The 18,177-nt window shown below is 54.9% G+C and overlaps 8 protein-coding genes across 8 annotated transcripts; 4 read left to right on the plus strand and 4 right to left on the minus strand.

Annotated features, from left to right (window-relative positions):
* Positions 1-637: 637 nt before the first annotated feature.
* On the plus strand, positions 638-3,257 carry VTN49DRAFT_587 (uncharacterized protein; the record flags this gene model as incomplete). The annotated part of the gene is made up of 2 exons (XM_069413974.1): positions 638-830; positions 889-3,257. 2 exons carry the CDS (start codon positions 638-640, stop codon positions 3,255-3,257), a joined length of 2,562 nt encoding a protein of 853 aa, XP_069270947.1.
* A 483-nt stretch (positions 3,258-3,740) lies between these two features.
* Positions 3,741-5,243, minus strand: VTN49DRAFT_588 (uncharacterized protein; the record flags this gene model as incomplete). Its single annotated transcript, XM_069413985.1, has 1 exon — positions 3,741-5,243. One exon carries the CDS (start codon positions 5,241-5,243, stop codon positions 3,741-3,743), a length of 1,503 nt encoding a protein of 500 aa, XP_069270948.1.
* A 304-nt stretch (positions 5,244-5,547) lies between these two features.
* Positions 5,548-7,934, minus strand: VTN49DRAFT_589 (uncharacterized protein; the record flags this gene model as incomplete). Its single annotated transcript, XM_069413996.1, has 3 exons — positions 5,548-5,649; positions 5,703-7,694; positions 7,758-7,934. 3 exons carry the CDS (start codon positions 7,932-7,934, stop codon positions 5,548-5,550), a joined length of 2,271 nt encoding a protein of 756 aa, XP_069270949.1.
* A 1,411-nt stretch (positions 7,935-9,345) lies between these two features.
* On the plus strand, positions 9,346-10,944 carry VTN49DRAFT_590 (uncharacterized protein; the record flags this gene model as incomplete). Its single annotated transcript, XM_069414008.1, has 4 exons — positions 9,346-9,510; positions 9,600-9,712; positions 9,764-10,109; positions 10,162-10,944. The coding sequence occupies 4 exons, from the start codon at positions 9,346-9,348 to the stop codon at positions 10,942-10,944; spliced, it is 1,407 nt and encodes a 468-aa protein (XP_069270950.1).
* A 259-nt stretch (positions 10,945-11,203) lies between these two features.
* Positions 11,204-11,806, minus strand: VTN49DRAFT_591 (uncharacterized protein; the record flags this gene model as incomplete). Its single annotated transcript, XM_069414019.1, has 3 exons — positions 11,204-11,268; positions 11,347-11,469; positions 11,557-11,806. The coding sequence occupies 3 exons, from the start codon at positions 11,804-11,806 to the stop codon at positions 11,204-11,206; spliced, it is 438 nt and encodes a 145-aa protein (XP_069270951.1).
* A 400-nt stretch (positions 11,807-12,206) lies between these two features.
* VTN49DRAFT_592 (uncharacterized protein) lies at positions 12,207-13,032 on the minus strand (the record flags this gene model as incomplete). Its single annotated transcript, XM_069414030.1, has 3 exons — positions 12,207-12,758; positions 12,813-12,975; positions 13,022-13,032. 3 exons carry the CDS (start codon positions 13,030-13,032, stop codon positions 12,207-12,209), a joined length of 726 nt encoding a protein of 241 aa, XP_069270952.1.
* Positions 13,033-13,903: 871 nt separating this feature from the next.
* On the plus strand, positions 13,904-16,276 carry VTN49DRAFT_593 (uncharacterized protein; the record flags this gene model as incomplete). The annotated part of the gene is made up of 4 exons (XM_069414041.1): positions 13,904-14,080; positions 14,138-14,729; positions 14,782-15,050; positions 15,098-16,276. The coding sequence occupies 4 exons, from the start codon at positions 13,904-13,906 to the stop codon at positions 16,274-16,276; spliced, it is 2,217 nt and encodes a 738-aa protein (XP_069270953.1).
* Positions 16,277-16,760: 484 nt separating this feature from the next.
* On the plus strand, positions 16,761-17,948 carry VTN49DRAFT_594 (uncharacterized protein; the record flags this gene model as incomplete). Its single annotated transcript, XM_069414052.1, has 1 exon — positions 16,761-17,948. One exon carries the CDS (start codon positions 16,761-16,763, stop codon positions 17,946-17,948), a length of 1,188 nt encoding a protein of 395 aa, XP_069270954.1.
* Positions 17,949-18,177: the final 229 nt, after the last annotated feature.

Raw genomic sequence — 18,177 nt, forward strand, 5'->3', positions numbered from 1 at the left:
ACCTCCGTATCCGTACCGAGTAATGCACCAACCGACCAAAAATGCCGCTCCTCCAGGTTTTACTCCGAGCATACCAGAGCGATGGAATCAACCAGTCCGCTGGGGGAAGGACCCATGTCGAGTAATTTATAAAATCCTGTTGGATTAAAATGGCTCCCTAAGCGCGATGAACCATTGCAACAACACGCCTGATGTCACCGTACTCCAAGTCCCAGCAGGAAGGTTGTGGTTGGGCCTTTGGGGTTAGCGTGTGTCAAGGAGCCGGTTCAGCTTCCGCTGGGAACTCAACCCGATATGTGGATGCCTCAGGCCACAAACAGTTCCAGTTTGGGGGGCTTACTCATCATGAAGCAAACTGAGCAAACTCAGCAGAGCACCAGAGCGAGATATGGATATGGAGGACTGCCCAAATTGCCCTCATACGGCACGACGGGGCCTCCAGAACGCATAGATTGGCCTTAGATCTCGTCAGTACGGTGAATTCTGCACGGCGCATTGGTGCTGGAAGTGAATCTGGCGGTGGTGTTGCTGACTTGCTGGAAGCCACACGAAACATGCTGGTCGCCGCTTGACCGCGCTCGATTTCCGCTCCTTCACCGTGTAGAAAGAAACAGAGATAAAAGACAATTCCTGTCGGATGGACCAGAATCCATCTCAGCTCCTGCGAATGCGCGCCGGCAATTATCCCCCGGGTTTTTCTGCCGCTCCTTTCAAGCTCGATGAAGGCTACTCCGACGATACCAGGAGCCAGTCCGACAACGATGCCCCTCTGACCGACACTGTGCCCCTCCCGGACTGGATTCTGGCCTGCAGTGAATCCGACCGTGCTGGTTGGTTCTTGAATTTTTTCTTCCTTATGCATACTTTTGGGACTAACAAGCTCCGTAGAGCTGGCCCACTCCATCCTCCGCACCCTGCGCACAAGTACGGTTGCTAAAGTCGTGGATCGATTAACTCCCATTCTGCACATGGATCCCGTACTGAAACTTCCTCCGGAGATTACTGCGGAGATCTTCAGTTACTTGGACCCGCACACACTGCTGACTGCGTCGCTGGCATCGCGGGCCTGGCGCGAGCGGATCCTGGATTCGCGTCTGTGGAGACAGCTCTACATCAGGGAAGGTTGGCACATTGACATCGACGCAGTGCGCCGGTTTGAGCAACTACATTCGGAGTCGTCTACGCAGAACCGAAAGCCTCGAAGCCGACATGCCGACTTTGACGTTCCTGAACCCCAGCTGAAGCGACGTGTCACGAACGCGGGTCGAGCCCGGCCGACAACTCCTCCATGGAACGAGCAGCATGACATGATCGAGGCTGATCTCCCGGCTTCGCCTCCTGATGCTGAAGGGGACCGCAAAATGCATGACGTGTTTGCAGATAGCTCGACATCGCCGACACGGGAGCGTCGTCCGGGGACAGCAACCGGGCCGTCCGGCTCCGTGCCGACCAAATCTTCGCCGCTGCTGATCCGAGCACCGAATGGATCAGCAAAGCTCAATTGGCCACATCTGTATAAACAACGACGACGCTTAGAATCGAATTGGGAAAGGGGACGGTATGTCAATTTCCAACTTCCACACCCGGACCACATGGAGGAAGCGCACCAGGAGTGCGTCTACGCCATTCAATTCTCTGGCCGATGGCTCGTCAGTGGTAGCCGAGACCGTTCCATCCGCGTTTGGGATCTTGAAAGGAAACGGCTGTGGTACCGACCATTGTACGGCCACAAGAGGTCAGTCCTGTGCCTGCAGTTCGATCCCAGCCCGGAGGAAGACGTCATTATTTCCGGCAGCAGCGACAGGAGCGTCATCGTGTGGCGGTTTTCGACGGGTGAGAAGCTGCGCGAGTTGATTGACGCCCATGATGACTCCGTGCTGAATCTGCGGTTCAACCGACGGTTCCTGGTCACCTGCTCCAAGGACAAGCGGATCAAAGTGTGGAACCGGCAACTACTCTCTCCGCTGGATCCGGACTATCCGACCGTGTGCAAGGATCCTCCAGTCCTTTACCCTGAGTACATCATCGACACGAGTGAGGTTCCACCGTCGGTGTTGGAGGCGCAGTTGGCGAGCCGGCAAATCCAGCCGTTGGAGCCCTACAGCCTGTTGATGACGCTGGAAGGGCATGGCGCGGCAGTCAACGCGATCCAGATGAGCGACGAGGAGATCGTGTCAGCATCGGGGGACCGGCTGATCAAGGTGTGGAGCCTCCGCAGCGGCGCGTGTATCAAGACCATCATGGGCCACACCAAGGGCATTGCGTGCGTGCAATTCGATAGCCGGCGCATCGTCAGCGGCAGCAACGATGATAGCGTGCGTATCTTCGACCACGCAACGGGTGCGGAAGTGGGTTATCTGAAGGGGCACAACAACCTTGTGCGCACTGTGCAGGCTGCGTTTGGGGACCCGCCAGGCACGGAGGAGGCGTTGCGGCTGGAAGCCATGGCGGTGGACCACGACTACTGGGAGGCGCACCGGCAGGGCCGGCTCCCGGTTCTCGAACACGTCGGGGGCCGCCGCCGCCAAGGCCAGCAGCGCAACGCCGGTTCGCGCAACCCTCAGGAAGTAATGGCGTTGGGAGCAAGCATTCCACCCGGTGGCGGCGGTAGTCGCTGGGCACGCATCGTATCCGGCTCGTACGACGAGACTATCATCGTGTGGCGCAAGGACCGCGAGGGCAGATGGGTCATTGGCCAACGCTATCGACAGGAAGACGCCGCAGTGAGCGCGTCTGCCACGGCATCCCGCCGCGGACACACAATGCGCGATGTCGCCGCCGCGCATATGGCCAACCGCGTCTTTCGTCCACCGATGATGCCTGGAGCTCCTGGCATCGGCGACCGAACTGCCACCAACACTGCCGCCGAAGCTTCTTCCTCTTCGACCCCTCCCAACGGCATTCCCACTGCTCACCCGCAACAGCCAGACCAACAGCAACAACAACAGCAACAACCCCCCCATCACCACCACCATCATCATCACCATCACCATCACCATCATCACCCTCCTCCTCCTCCCCATCCTCAAGCTCCACCTCCCCCCGCGCCTCCTGGTGCCATGAACCACCCGTTCGCAAACCTGCCGCCAAACATCAACATCATGGAACACATCCACCCAACCTCGCGCATCTACAAACTCCAATTCAACGCGCGCATGATCGTCTGTGCCAGCCAGGACCCCCGCATCGTCGCGTGGGATTTCGCCTGCGATGATCCAGATATCATTGAGGCGTGTCAATTTTTCGGGGAATTATAAGTTTCAACCAATTCCAATTCCTTTATATAATAATAGAGGAGAGGGGGGAGTCGGGGTGTATACATGTGGGTGGCCAGTTTTGATTTCTTCGTTGTTGATTTTTTTTTTTCTTTTCTATTTATTTGCTGCTACTACTGTTTTTAATATGTCTTGAAGCATTCATTGCAGCAAACTGCATGGGATGATGTTACGACTGGTGTGTTGTTCATTTGTCCCTGTTTGCGATCGACCATCGATGGCGTTGGCTAGGGCTGATTCTCAGGGCATATGCTGCAATTTCGCGAGTGCATTCAGCAATCAATCATTTTAATTAGGTATTATACTGATTGAGTATCCAAATCAACTCCAGGTAACTCCACAGATTCATCTATTCCTGTTCAGTAAGAATAAAATTCGAGCGATTCTGCCAGTAAAATTGGTTAAGAATATGAAAAAAAAAAAAAAAAAAAAAAAAAAAAACTTAACAAACAAGTCATTCCATGATCATGCCCGACGAATACGAAACCTTCTTGTAAACCGCTGGACGCGGCCTCGGAGACGCTGCCCAAGACCATGATCTTTTGTTTGGCCGGTGACTGCCAGACTGGGCGCCCGCGGCGCCGATTCCACGTCGTCGTCTGGAGCAGGACTGGACGCGGGTGTTGGTGGGAGGACCACATTCGGACTCGCTCGCGCTGCCTCTTCACGCGACGGCTCGGGTGCGAAGGTGATGTGTCCCTCCTGGAGATTTGCGCTTGCACCAGAACTAGAACCACTGCGTTCAGGCGAGGACCCTTCCGCTGGCGGCGTGGTCCTCGCGATGGCCGTGCTTCTGGAAAGCTCCGCTGATCCTGTCCGGCCTGGCTGTTGGTCGTCACGCTCCGATGCCAGTGTTGGGGCCGCGGTACGGTCCACTCCGCCGGATACGGCCGTTCGTGCTACGACCTGAGGGATCAGACCACTCGGGGATTCCTCCTGTTGTTGGATGGCCTCCTGATTGCCTGCTGATGCTTCGTTGGGCTCCAAGTCGCCTGGCTGGGGCTGTGCAGGTTTCTTCCGCAGCTTTCGCCGAGGAGCCAGGCCGAATACGATTTCGCCAGTGTCAATGTTGACCAGACCGTTCAGCGCGTTTTTCCATATCCGATTGACAGCGTTGTAGAGGCTTCTCCCGGCCTGGATCCCTCTGACCGTTTCTACGACATCCTCTACATCAAGGCCCTTGGGCGGTGATGTCGTGATCTGCGAGGATACGGGAACAGGGTTCAATGCAGTGATGGCACCAGCCGAGCCGACAGCAGCCGATGCACCTGCTACATCATTGTCCTCTCTGGGACCCTGGGAAGCAAACAGTCGCCGATGGATGAAAATAGCCGGGTTGATGAAGCGATTCCGAAGGGCAGCCCGCGAAGCAGAGTCAGGAGTGGATGATAGAACACGGTCATCCTGACTCCTTCCAGCTGCTTGGCGAGAAAGACGGCGCCTCAGCAGAGCGGCTAGCACGCCACTCCGGGTGCTCTCGGTATCCGGCGCAGAGCCTGGGTGTAGCTCGGCCTCAACAGGATTAACCAGGCCGGATGCATGACGAGTGGCGCCAGCTTCGGCTCGAGAAGTAATGGAATCAGGTGATGCTCGGGAACTACCCTGTGCAGAAGCCGGCTGGGACTGTCCCGATTCAGACTGGCTTTCTGATGATCTCGGGCCCGTGGCGCCGACGTTTGCTGGCGTGGGCGGCGGAGTAAGCGGCAGCTGGGCCTCCGGACTCGGTGACACCGCTACGTCCGGCTGAACCCCATGATGGCGGTCCTGAGTGTGGTCTGGCACTGTCATCACGGGACTTGACTCCGGCTCCTGGCCCAGAAGGGGCCGTGTGTCATCGCCATTCGCCGGTGACTGATCTGATTCACCATTGCTTGGATCCAGGAGAGGGGCTTCGGTGATTGCGTCCTCATCTTCTAAGGGCAGGTCGTTGTCATTAGGAGGATACACATAATTCCTGCAGGCTGCCATGACTCAAGTTGGGGCTAGAGATAGATGCAAGACATACGGAGCAGACTGAAATGGGTGTCGGGGAGAGGACAACGAAGCCCCCAAGAAGGCAAATCGGCGATGCTCTGGTGCAGTAAAGGTAGGCACGCCCAAGGAACTCTATTGGGAAGGAGGCACCCAAGAGGACTGAACAAGGCAGGAACAAATTCTATGTACAAAGTTCCGGGATGAACACCAAGATAATTAACACAGAGATATCCAAAGAAAAAGTCTATAAATGATGGGGAAGAAGAAGATGACGATCGTGGCTGTCGTGATGCATGGCTCATGATCCTGCTGTGCTTCCTTGTGGGCTCGACCGGCCCATCTGTTCCTTGCGGAGACTGCGGACCAGCGCTTCCAGTCGTCTCCGTTCCTCTTGTTCTGCCTGTGGAATCGGTCAGCATACAAACTCATCAGAAAGAGAGGATCAGAGCTTGCCTTGAGAAGCTTCATGTTCTCTGCCCTCGTGTCCCGCATCATCTTCTTGAATTCGTTCTTGAGCACCATCGTAGACGTAGTCTCCATCATGCCGTCCCGACCTGCGTTGCTGCGGAGGCCCATCAATGCAATCCGCTCCTCACTGAGTTGCGTTTCCAGCTGCTCGATGCGGTCGCGCAGGCCATCGATCGTGCTCTCGTAGCGCTCCCTCTCCTTTTCGAACTCTATGCTGGCTTTAGTCATCACTTCGTAATCCTCGATAGTGTCTCGCAACTCCTTCTCGAGGATCTCCACGCGCTGGCCATCGTTGTTCGCCGACCGGCGGTTGGCCTGCTCAGCCTTCAATGCGGCCAGCTCTTCCGTCAGGCTAATGTTCTTCATGTGGAGTTCCTCGAGCTCTCTCTGCAGTGCCGGATTGGCAGCAGCCTCGGCAGCGCGCTCAGCGCGAGTGCCGTAGGCACCATCCAGCTCGGCCTTGACTACAGTCAGCTCGGTCTGGGCACGAGCCACTTCGCCTTCAAGCTCCCGGAGCTCCTTCTCGGCCTGTGTGCGCGCCTCGTTTGCTTCCTGGACAGCCTGCCGCAGCTGTGAGATCTCTGCATCGGCCTGCGCCCTGCCGTCCATGGCTTCCTGGGCAGCTTGCTGCAGTCGTGACAGCTCGTCTTCGACTTTTTGACGCGCAGCCCGCTCTGCATCAACCGCCGCGGCAATGTCTTTCTCTCGCTTCTGGTCGTGAGTGCTGAGTTGTTGCCGCGCCTCGTTGAGTTGCTCCATCAACTGAGAGAGCTCTTCCCGCACTGTCTCCACCTCGCGGTTGGACAGCTCATTCGCCTTCCTGGCTTCCATCAGCTGCGCTGTCAGGTCCGCGATGTGAGCGTCTCGTTCTGCGTCCGATTTGGAGTTCAGTTCCCGCTGCTGCTGGATCTGGGTAGTCAAAATACTCTTCTGCTCCTGCAAGCCTTCTACGCGCCGCTTTAGATCTTGGAGACCGCTGCGAAGGTACTCCAAGTGAGTGTGCAAATGATCGCCGGTAGGGCTCGGTGGCGGCGGAGGAGACGGCGACAGAGCGGATCCGCTTTGGACCAAGAGCGCGCTCAGCTGAGAATTGACTTGGCTGATTTCCTCCCCAATCTCCTGGGTAGAGGGGCCAGCACCACCTGTCTGTAGACCTCGCAGCTCAATGGTATGCAGACTATTCTCCAAGTATGCCAAATGGACTTGCACCCGCGCGGGGAAACCACTCGAAGCATCGTTCTCAGTACCATTCGGCAAGGGATCCAACTCCACATCGTTGTGATTTTGTAGGATCAAATTCCGTAGACGGCTGTTGAGCTCCTCGAGTTTCTGTTCCGTGTCCCGGATCGCACTCGCGTCAACTGATAGCGCATCCCCGGTCCCGGAAATTCGACCGTCCGGAGCAAGGTCGTCCAGGCCGTCTGCAGTTTTGTAGAAGCTGCGCTCGTCGAATTCAAAGGTCGCAGCGCTGCGATCCACCCCATTCACGTCCTGCTTGTTTTGACCGCCTCGCTTCTTCAAACCGCGATGGGTCAACTGCAGGATACCGGCCGTATGCTCAAGCAGTCGTTTGTACACGTCATGGGCCTGGCGCTCGTATGTCCACAGCTCCTGCGATAACTCTTCACATTTGCGGGAGCTCTCCGCAAACTCAGCGTCGGCATCGCCGTCGAGGCCATCGTCGTGATGAACGCCGTTGGTAGTGGTGCCGTTCGAGTAGGCTTCTCCATTCTTGCGGGGTAACCGGCGGAGCGACTGTGCAGCGTCACGAAGTTTTGTTTCCAGGGCCAATTTCCGTTTCGTCGCCTCAATGCGGGCGGTGAGCAGCTTGTGTTGCCGTTTGAGGTCCTCGACGTCTTCAAACGGTAGGATCTCATACCCGGCGCTATCTCCAATCGCGGTTTCGGTCAAAAGGTGCATCAACACAGGATCGGTAACGTCAACGGCCGGCGCGTTGCGTGAGGGTAGGGGACTAGCCTGTCATCCACAGTTAGTCCATAAGTCTTCAGGAGAACCGTGGTTCGGAGACAAGGAACGCACCCGCCGACTATACTGTGACTGCGACTGCGCATCGAGCGAGTAGACGGACACGCTCCGGTACCCGTCCGCCATGCCCTTGGCAGGCATGCCTGCAGATGCCCCATTTGAAAAGGCTGACGGGTACCTCTGGTCGCCGTATGACGACCTGCTGGAGCGAAAGCTGTCGAAGTTGGTCATGTTTCGAAACTTTCAATGTAAGCGTCGATTTGCTCCGGTAGTCACCGCATGATCCAACTGTGCTGTATTGGGAATATGTAAAGATCGACTGCGGTCAGAATGAATCCAATCAAGGCAGAAAAGAACCAAAAAGTCGAGGAGGTGCTAATATCAAGGGGGCGATGCTTGATGGTCGGCTTTTTTTCTGACGGAGATGGGAGATCGGCCGGCTGCGGGCGCCGAAGCTTGGCTCGGCAGGGGGAAAGCGATCAGATCTAATCAATCTCCCAACATTAACACTGGCTATGCTCGTCCTTGTCCACTACAGACAGACAGAAAACGATTGTGATTGAAAAACGGCGAGTTCAACGATGCGTGATGGGGCGAATGTGCCTGATGAATCTTCCGTGTCCCTGATGGGAGCTGAGCTTGGTGCTGCCTGCCCCGAACCGAATACGAGATTCAAGCTTTTTGCGCCTTGGAGTCGAGGAAAAAGAATCGAATCAATCAAATAAACTTCAGTACGAGAACGTGGGATAGAATGAAGGACTGTCACTGAGTCATCATTTCCTACTCCGGCCAGAGTCCAGACAACAAGTTCTCCGTACCGAGTAGGTAGCCTAAGAATGCAATATTGTTTCTGCAGGTGGTGGATTGCTGCAGGCGATTTCAGTATCACATTCCTTGCAGATTCTAGATCAGGCTACTTCTGCGCGAGAACTCTTCTCTCTTGTGCGACTTGAGGGCTGGACGAAGAGCAATGAGGGAATATAGTACAGAGTACAGCATCAGTGCTAGACACGGAGAGGTGACGTACAAAGAGGCGTAGATTGGGCATACCGATGTCTCACTGCAGAGAGGACAGCCGATAGAATTCCTCGCTCCAAATTTCTCTCTGTGTCGTCACGGCGACCTCGAGCACGCGCAGGCGCCATTTCAAACTCATCTCGGCGAGGGGTGTGCATCGGCAGTCGGTGCGACCCGAGTTTCCGGCCATAATACTAGCCCGCTAGGTGCCTATACTGTATCTGGTTACCCCTACAGCTAAAATTGAAAGGATCATTAGCGATATGAGCTCTTGATAAAGAGCAATTACTCTGACGCGGGATATTGAAGCTGATATGCCAGGAAACCCGAAGCTAGCGGCGATCGACAAGGGGTGTGCATGACACGCGTAACATTAGGGTGGCATCGAAACCAATACGATCAGATAGAAGGGTTAACGAATAACCATCACTCTTTCTCCATCATCATAGTCCATCACGTCTGGTAGGCCTAGTACCAGTTCCTATGTCCCAGGCCATGAGGGCGAAGTGCACAACACATCGTGACGCTGCGGGATAGATTGGATTATCAATAGTAAGTCTTGGACTTTTCGGAACCTCGGCAATGGACAGCGGAGTTGACAGGCCGCCATCTCCGCACTTCAGAAATGTCCTTGACAGACTCCAAAGACCCTAGCAGTGCGCCCGCCATGCAGCCAGGGGCAGATGCTGCAGGGCCGATGAGCGAGCAACAGCCTGTGTATCGAGTGTACAAAGTCCGCTATCTAGGGTTGGCCCAGTTGGTTTTGTTGAACATCATCATAAGTTGGGATGTATGTATCGACCGCGTTCTCATCCAAACAATGCGACAATTGCGCCTTGCGCCGGATAGGCAGTTTGTACAAGTATTGACCTGTGCAAGTGGTTGACCTTCTCGGCGATCTCGACCACGTCGGCTGAATACTTTGACGTATCGGAGAGCGATGTGAACTGGCTGAGCACGGCGGCTCTGTTCGCCTTTGTTGCCGCAACGCCGTAAGTCTCAGAGATCCTGTTGGCTCGTCGAATACTCGCTGACGTCCTCAGGATTGTCATGTATACGCTTCATCACAATGTGAAGACAGTCATGATGATTGCGTCCGCCCTCGTCCTGGTCGGGAATTGGATGCGGTTCGCCGGCGCCAAAGCGCAGGGCGGCATCTTTGGCCTGCTCATGTTCGGCCAGCTGCTGATCGGCTTTGCGCAGCCGTTCGTTCTGACGGCGCCCACACGGTACAGTGACCTCTGGTTCACGGACCGTGGGCGGACCAGCGCAACGGCGCTGGCGACCTTAGCCAACCCGCTGGGAGCGGCGCTAGGGCAGCTCATCGATTCGTTCTGGGCGTCTCAACCGGACGATATCCCGGACATGGTGATGTGGCTAGCCGTTATCGTGCGTAGACATTTCTCTTCCCTGAAGAGGTGATGCTGATGATAACACCCAGGCCACCGTCGCCGCCGCCCCGAGCTTCTTCATTCCTGCGCGTCCGCCTACCCCGGCAAGCGCGTCATCGGACGTGCCAAAGACGCCTTTGGTCGACTCCATCCAGACTGTCACCCGCATGCCACAATTCTGGATCATCTTCTTCTCCTTCTCTGTCTACGTCGGCTTCTTTAACAGCGTCTCGGCACTGATCAACCAGATCATGTTCCCATACGGCTTCAGCGAGACCGACGCAGGCATCGCCGGTGGCGTGCTCATCGTTGTCGGCCTCGTTGCCGCCGCCATCATGTCGCCCATTAACGACCGTTTCAAGATCTATCTCGCCATGATTCGGACATGTGTGCCCATCCATGCCGCTGCTCACATCGCATTCATCTTTGCTCCTTCCAGTCCAGCGGGAATAGCTCCCAGCATCGTGGTCTGTGCGTTACTCGGCGCTTCCGCCTTCAGCCTTCTTCCCGTCATCCTCGAGCTGCTAGTTGAGATCACCTACCCGGCTTCCCCCGAAGTCGGCAGCACCCTCTGCTGGATGGGCGGGCAGCTTCTTGGCGGCATCTTCACCATTGTTCAGACCGCGCTCAAGGCCGGTCCGGACGCGGATCCCCCGCGGAACATGCGGCGCTCGCTAATCTTCAGCGCCGTTATCGCGGCCGTTGCTGCGGTCCCGCCGCTAACGTTGAATGTGCTGGGGCCGAAGTTAGTAAACCGGCGGCTGGAAGCAGATCGTCGGCATGGATTGAGCACGACGAGTCTGCGGGAGGATCAGGGTGAGTATAAGATCTAAACGAGTTACGAATTCATGTACGTAAGCGACGAATCATTCCGATCTACCCGAGTAGGAACGTATATAGGGAAAAAAAGAAATCATCTATAGGAGATTTTCCTCGCTATCTGTACACGGATGCAACATGATCATACAGTAAATCAATCGGCGAGCCATTTCAATAGCCGTCGATCGTAGACCGATTCATCCAACCATCCTCCCATGCAAATCTCCCCCGAGAGGATAAACCCTTGCCATGGGAAGCGTAACTGGCGACCGTTTATTTCAGGACCTTCCAGAGCTTAGGAGCAGCGCATTGGCTGGCGCAGTGCTGGAGATGGAAGACTACATACTCATCAGCATACGATCACCATGATTCGGGCGCAGAAGATAATCCGCGCCTCAATCGAATAAGACACTTACACTCCTCCACGCAGTCCTCCTTGGGACCCTTGTAGTCGGGATCCTCCTGCTGTCGGGTAACCCGCTCAACGCACTCGTCAAAGTGGTGCTTGTACGGAGCGCACTTGCTGGAATTGGCGCACTCTGCATGAAACAAACAATGTCAGCCAACAAAACACAATAAAAGGACTTTCTTCCAATTCAATGGAGCGAAGAATAATATTTACTCACCCTCCTCAAGCTTCGGCTTAGGATCCTCCGGCTCCTCGGGCTCCGCTTCCTCCTCCTCCTCGGCCGCCTCCTCGGTCTCCTCCGCACCCTCGTCTTCCGCGGCAGGCTCGGAGTCCTCCGAAGGGGTGTCCTTGGCCGGCGTCTCTACCGGCGTCTCATCAGCGGTGGTGGTCTCCGAGGGAGCCTCAGCGTGAGCTTCGGTGAAGCCCAGCGAGGAGACAATGTCGGTGAAGAGGTCGGCAAGGCCCATCCTGAGCGGTTTTTGCACGGGTTGCAATTGATGCAATTGGGCAGGTCTTGGGGTGGAAATCGGACAGAGCGTGGGAACTGAAAGAAGAGTTGAGAGGTTCTGCTTGGTCGCAAGGGAAAATCGGGACTTTGCGAGATTCCTAAGCTCAACACGTGATTGGTCCGTTTCCGTCCTCGCCCGATTTGGCTTCCGAGCTGCTTAAACGCTTCCTCGCTGCAGTGATCTTTTCAAGATTCGATATCCCTTTGATTTATTCGTTAAATAATTATGCTGTCTAGTATTATAGCTACATGCATGTCATGACGTCGTGCCGCCTACCAAGCACAAACCAACTACAAATCCAATATCGAATGCGTGTCATACATATGCAGCCGAACAACGCCAAAAAGCATCACCCTCGTTACGAAGAACCCCGACGGAGTCGCTCTTCGAGATCATTGGCAACACTTTGTTGCTGCACTTCCTCATATCCTGGTGGGGGCTCTGCCGACGTCTCAAACTGCGTTCCATCATCGACATGGGTGGGAGAGAACGGAGGCGGCTGATCAGGACCTGGATAATCCGGAGCCGGTTCGGCGTTATTGGAGAGTGATATTCCGGGTCCATCGTAAGCCGGAAGCTCGTCGAGATGGACATTTGTATAGTCAATTCCAGCTGGGTGGTCCGTTCCTGGTGCTCCGCTTTCCTGGGCCTGCTCGACCGCATAATGAAGCCGCTCCTTTATCCGCTCAAAATTCGAATGAAAATCAAAAGCGCCTCCGTCTTTGAACGTTGCCTTCAGTTCCAGAGCCGGTATCGAAGGTGGAATTCCACCCCCGGGAACGGGTTGGACGACAGCCGTCCACACATTGGGCCCGAAGAAGGGCGCCGAGACGTGGCTATCGTGGATTTTGAGAAGAGGCGCGGCAAACGACTGGAATTCTTCGGTTCGTGAAGACGGGAGGTACACAATCTAAACGCGGCACATTAGCAATTTGAAATCTGCCACAAGAAAAGGGATCCTCACTCGTTGATTGGTGAGATATAATTGTCCGCCGTTGCTGCTAACCGAAAAGGACTCTTTGGAGTTCACGGGCTTTAATGACAATGCCGTTCGCTTAGGTGACTGATATATGATATACTCGTTGGGCAGGTGGATGAACCCGTCCCTGTCAGAGAGCATGACCCAACTGTTCAGTCAGCAAAGCGATCCAGCTATAGAGGACGTTCACCTACTTGAGGGACATCTTGGCCCACTGATTTAATCCCTGGCTACCTCTTCTCCGCAGGCGTCTGGATTCTCGTTGGGGTGTGATGAAGGAGAGCTCCGTTGTTATTCGGCCGGTGCAGGGCTCACGGCTCCAGAGTTCTAAACTGAATCTATCGAGCGGAAGATGGCGACTCCCCCAAGCGTAGCTCCAAAAAAGCGAACCGGTAACGATGTCGCAAGCGGGACACTGGATCGTTCGTGAGTTGTAAGCAAGTCGAGTCCCCACCGGTTGTCGTCGTCGTAATAAATCCAGAAGACAATGCAGTTGCCTGCAGAAAATGAGAACAATGAAATCTATCCGCGTGAATATAGAATCCCAACAAAGCCCATAGTTCCTGTTCCACTGGCTCAAAGACGGGCTTCGGATGATCGTCGGAGTTCGACGTGGGGTTGATGCCTCAGGCTTAAAGGCACTAAGGCACCAAGAGCTCCGGTTCTAGAAAGCTCCGGACATGACGCATTATTTCCCCCGCAGGCCACAAATTCCGTATTTTGCGCATTTTGTGCATGGTCGTCTAACTGCTTTGCTGTCCAATGTGCAATGTGAATCCTCCGGTCCGCCGAGAACTGTCGCGCCAAAAAAAAAACCTAGCCATTGTGAGACTAGGCCGCTAGCATTCCGAGCTACCCATCGCCCTGTCTCGCGCCGATCAGTAAATTCAGTTCCGAAAGCGTCTCCTGCACAGCAACGCGCGCTATCGATGAGCATTGTGCTCATGCTCTCCCTTGTTTTAGCTTGACTTTTCTGTGGCCGGTAGCCATATGCAGTTGCAAGCTTTGGTAGTGTCCGCTGTAAAGGAGACTTCCAGCTCATTCGTTTCGCTCGGCCTGCAATTGCAATTGCGACCATGGCCAAAACCAAGCAACCGCGCATTCCCCCTCAAATAGGGTGGTTGTATGATCTCGTGCTATGGACATTTTCTGTTCTAGTGGACTTGTTCTTCCGCGAAGTGCATCCTCGAGGATCATGGAAGATTCCCAGGAGAGGCCCGATGATCATTGTCGCAGCGCCGCATGCGAACCAGGTATGAATGAGTTCAGCATCATCAGAGAGCGCAGTGCTGACAATGTTCCCCTAAAAGTTCGTTGACTCCCTGATTCTAATGAGGGTCGTCCGCAATGAAGCACACCGTCGCATCTCGTGGCTCATTGCGGAGAAATCCTTCCGCCGCAAGTTCATCGGATTGCTCGCCAGAGGCATTGGCGCAGTGCCCGTCGCGCGAGCAATGGATAATATGAAGCCCGGCATCGGCACGATATACCTTCCCGATCCCGAGAATCAGCCTACGCTCATCCGGGGGCGTGGAACAAAATTCGACGAACAGGGGCTCGAGTGCGAGGGGACCATCCACCTACCCACCGTCAACGGCAATTCATTCAGTGCCGCCATCGCAGAAATTCGCGGCCCCGAGGAGCTTGTTCTCAAGAAGCCGGTTACGTCGAAGGATGCACTGTATCAGTTGACGGGTAGGACAGATATCACGGATGATGGAAAGTTCACTGGCGAAAGTTCTGTTCCAAGCGACTATGAGGGTACCAGATTCAAATTTTCTCCCCACGTAGATCAAACTGCTGTCTATCAGGCTGTTTTTGGTCGTCTCGCCAATGGTGGCTGCATCGGCATATTTCCGGAGGGAGGTAGCCATGACCGTCCAGAGTTATTGCCTCTGAAAGGTATGTGACACTGATCATGTTCCATTTAAAAGGATGCTTATCATCGTGATAGCTGGCGTGGCGATCATGGCGCTCGGTTCGCTGGCGGAGAATCCGGACTCTGGCCTCAAGATCGTGCCTTGTGGCATGAACTATTTCCATGCCCACAAGTTTCGGTCCCGGGCCGTCATTGAGTTTGGAAACCCAATTGAGGTTCCGCGAGAACTGGTCGAAAAGTACAAACGCGGCGAAAGGCGGGAGGCCGTCGGGGAGCTGCTTGACACAATTTATCATGCTCTTCTCGCCGTCACTGTCACGGGTCCGGATTATGAAACTCTCATGGTACGTTGTCCCTCCGCATCTAAATTTCACACACTAACGCCGAGCAGGTCATTCAAGCAGCGCGTCGCCTCTACAACACAAAAGGAAAGAAAATGCCTCTTCCCATGATCGTAGAACTGAACCGGCGCCTCGTGCAGGGTTATACACACTTTAAGGATGACCCCCGAGTGGCAAAACTCAAGACATCAGTGGCCGATTACAACAGGCAGCTTCGACTTCTAGGGATCCGGGATCATCAGGTTGAATACGCCAAATTCTCCTTCGTCCAGGTCTTCTTCACCTTTATTTATAGACTGTTGAAGCTCTTCATCATGTCGATTGGGACACTTCCTGGACTGCTACTTTTTGCACCAGTGTTTGTAGCTACCAAGGTGATCTCGAGGAAGAAGTCTCAAGAAGCCCTTGCCGCGTCAACCGTCAAGCTGCAAGGACGCGATGTCATGGCTACATGGAAGCTCTTGGTGGCTCTTGCCTTTGCACCTGCGCTCTACGCGTTCTATACCGCGGTATTTACGTTTTGGACCTATCACAACCGCATCCAAGGATTGGTTCCCGAGTGGGTGCCGTTGTGGGTGATGGTGTGGCTGGGCATGATACTCTTCCCTTCCATTACATTCGCAGCACTGCGAATCGGTGAGATCGGCATGGACATTCTCAAGTCGTTGCGGCCGCTCGTCCTGAGTTTGAACCCGTCTTCCGCCAACACTCTGGTCAAACTGCGGCAACGTCGACAGGAGCTTGCCCAGGAAGTGACAGAAGTCATCAACGCTCTCGGGCCCGAGCTTTTCCCAGATTTCGATTCCGCTCGAATCGTCGCCGATCCGTTCCGCGAGCCGGTCCATCGTGGCGACGCGGATGGCGAGCGCGCGGGAGATGGCAAGCCTGCCATCTCTGTTACCTATCAAACGCGGGAGGAACTTCCCCGGAACGAATCCTTCCACGATCTGGCGAGCATTGGCTTCTTCTCGACGCAGCCCCCCAGCCGCAACCGGAGTCGCAGCCGCAGCAGCTCGATCAGTGGACCCTCGGGTTCGACGGGCATCCATCTCACTCCTTTGACCCAGATCAATCCGCACGACCACCACGCAGAAGTCAGCAAGCGGATCCGCGGAGCCATGCGCGAGCGTGCTCGGGAGCGACGGCGGCGCAGCGAGGATCAGTCCTGGGAGCTTGCAAGTTCCGCATCTCAGACGGGTGACGAGGATGAGGACAAGAAGACGGTGTGAGGAAAGATGCAGGCGGTCAACATTCTTAAGGGATTCTTTTTGAAATGGATTTGCAGATATGATGATACCTCTGTATTATGATTATGTTGATTGGATATGTTTTTTGGGGATGTAATGGTTGTTTTGCATTTAATTATGACTTTTCCACGAATCTTGGCCGAGAGGATCTGCAGATTTGTCGTCAACCTTGTCGTCATCCGTTGAGGCTCGGCGACTATCAACCTGTTGGGATCTACTACGATCTCGGCACATTAAAATACTAAATCGTACTCAACAGCAGATCTGGACATTAGAGTAATTTCTTGTTGGTATAGCTAAGTACTCTTTATTTTCAAACTGTTTCCTATTGTGTTATTTATTTCCTTCTCCGAACTACGTCAGCCTCGGCCGCCCTGAAACAACGGGGAAAATCTGATCACCGCTCTTCCGTCTCGCGAAAGATTTAGCTTCTTCACCCTCCAAATCCCGTCCAGCCCGTGGCACAATGTCGAGGACATCAATGCACCTGTCCCGTTTACGGAAATGGCTGGCTGCCTCTCCGCCCGCCGAATACCTCATATCGCACGTACGAGAGCTCCTCATCGGAGCGCTCAAGCAGGGCCCGATTCCGCAACACGTGGCCTTTGTGATGGACGGCAACCGACGATTCGCTCGAAGCCATGGGATTGAGACCGTTGAGGGGCATAATCTAGGCTTTGAGGCGTTGGCCAGGATCCTTGAGGTCTGCTACAAGAGCGGCGTTAAGGTGGTGACCATCTACGCATTCAGCATCGAGAATTTCCACCGCTCCAAGTACGAGGTCGATGCGTTGATGGAAATGGCCAAGGTGAAGTTGTCCCAACTGGCACAGCACGGAGACCTTCTGGACCGCTATGGTGCGAGCATCCGGGTGCTGGGCCGCAAGGACCTGCTCAAGCCTGACGTGGCTGCCGCCGTCGACCGCGCCGTCGAGTTGACGAGCCGCAACGGGGACCGCATCCTCAACATCTGCTGCCCTTACACGTCCCGGGATGAGATTACATCGGCGATCCGTGAAACCGTTGTCGATTACAGCGACCCCGAGAGGGTGATGGGAGCCTCGCGGCCGAACTCACGCAACCCGTTCTCCGAATCGCACATCACGTCTCAAATCCGTGCTCAACAGAAGGCCTACGATCAGAATGGTGACGCAGATTCTGCGGTGGGTTTGCAGGACGAGGAGGGCAGCAACACATCGGCTTCCGAGCAGGCTGCGACGATCGGCTACGACTCTCCGCCGCCCCTCTCTTCTTCTTCCACGCTTCATGTCGGAGCCCACGAAGACCAGTCTCCAAAGACGTCTCCTCGAATCCGACCCGAGCAATCTTTCCCATCCCCTGAAACTATCACTCCACAAACCCTGACCGACCACATGTTTACTAGCGGCAACCCGCCCCTAGACATCCTCATCCGAACCTCTGGTGTCGAGCGGCTCAGCGACTTCATGCTCTGGCAATGTCACGAGAACACCGAGATCGTATTCCTGGACGTCCTATGGCCCGAGTTCGACCTCTGGCATTTCTTGCCTGTCATCTGGCAATGGCAGCGCAAGATCACCAAGTCGAAGCGAAAGAACGCTTATTACTACGACGGCGACGCGGAGAGCGATTCCGATCGGGAGCCAACCTCGCCTAGGCCAGCCGTGGCGACGTAGATCGACCAAACACTTTCACTGGGGGGTTCTGTGGTCCTTCTTTACTGCATGGGCGGAGTTTACCTGGTATTTTAATCTCTCCTTTGACTCGTTGGCGTGTTGAGTGTTTCGATATCCCATGGCGATCTACCAGTTTATATCATAGACTAGGTCACATGACCAGCTCCGCATATCGGAGGCCGTCGGCCTGCAGGCATCTTCCAACTTCTCATCCTGTTCATATACCCAT

The sequence above is a fragment of the Thermomyces lanuginosus genome (assembly GCF_041956635.1).
Source record: "Thermomyces lanuginosus strain ATCC 200065 unplaced genomic scaffold VTN49scaffold_19, whole genome shotgun sequence".
NCBI classification, from domain to species: Eukaryota; Fungi; Ascomycota; class Eurotiomycetes; order Eurotiales; family Trichocomaceae; genus Thermomyces; species Thermomyces lanuginosus.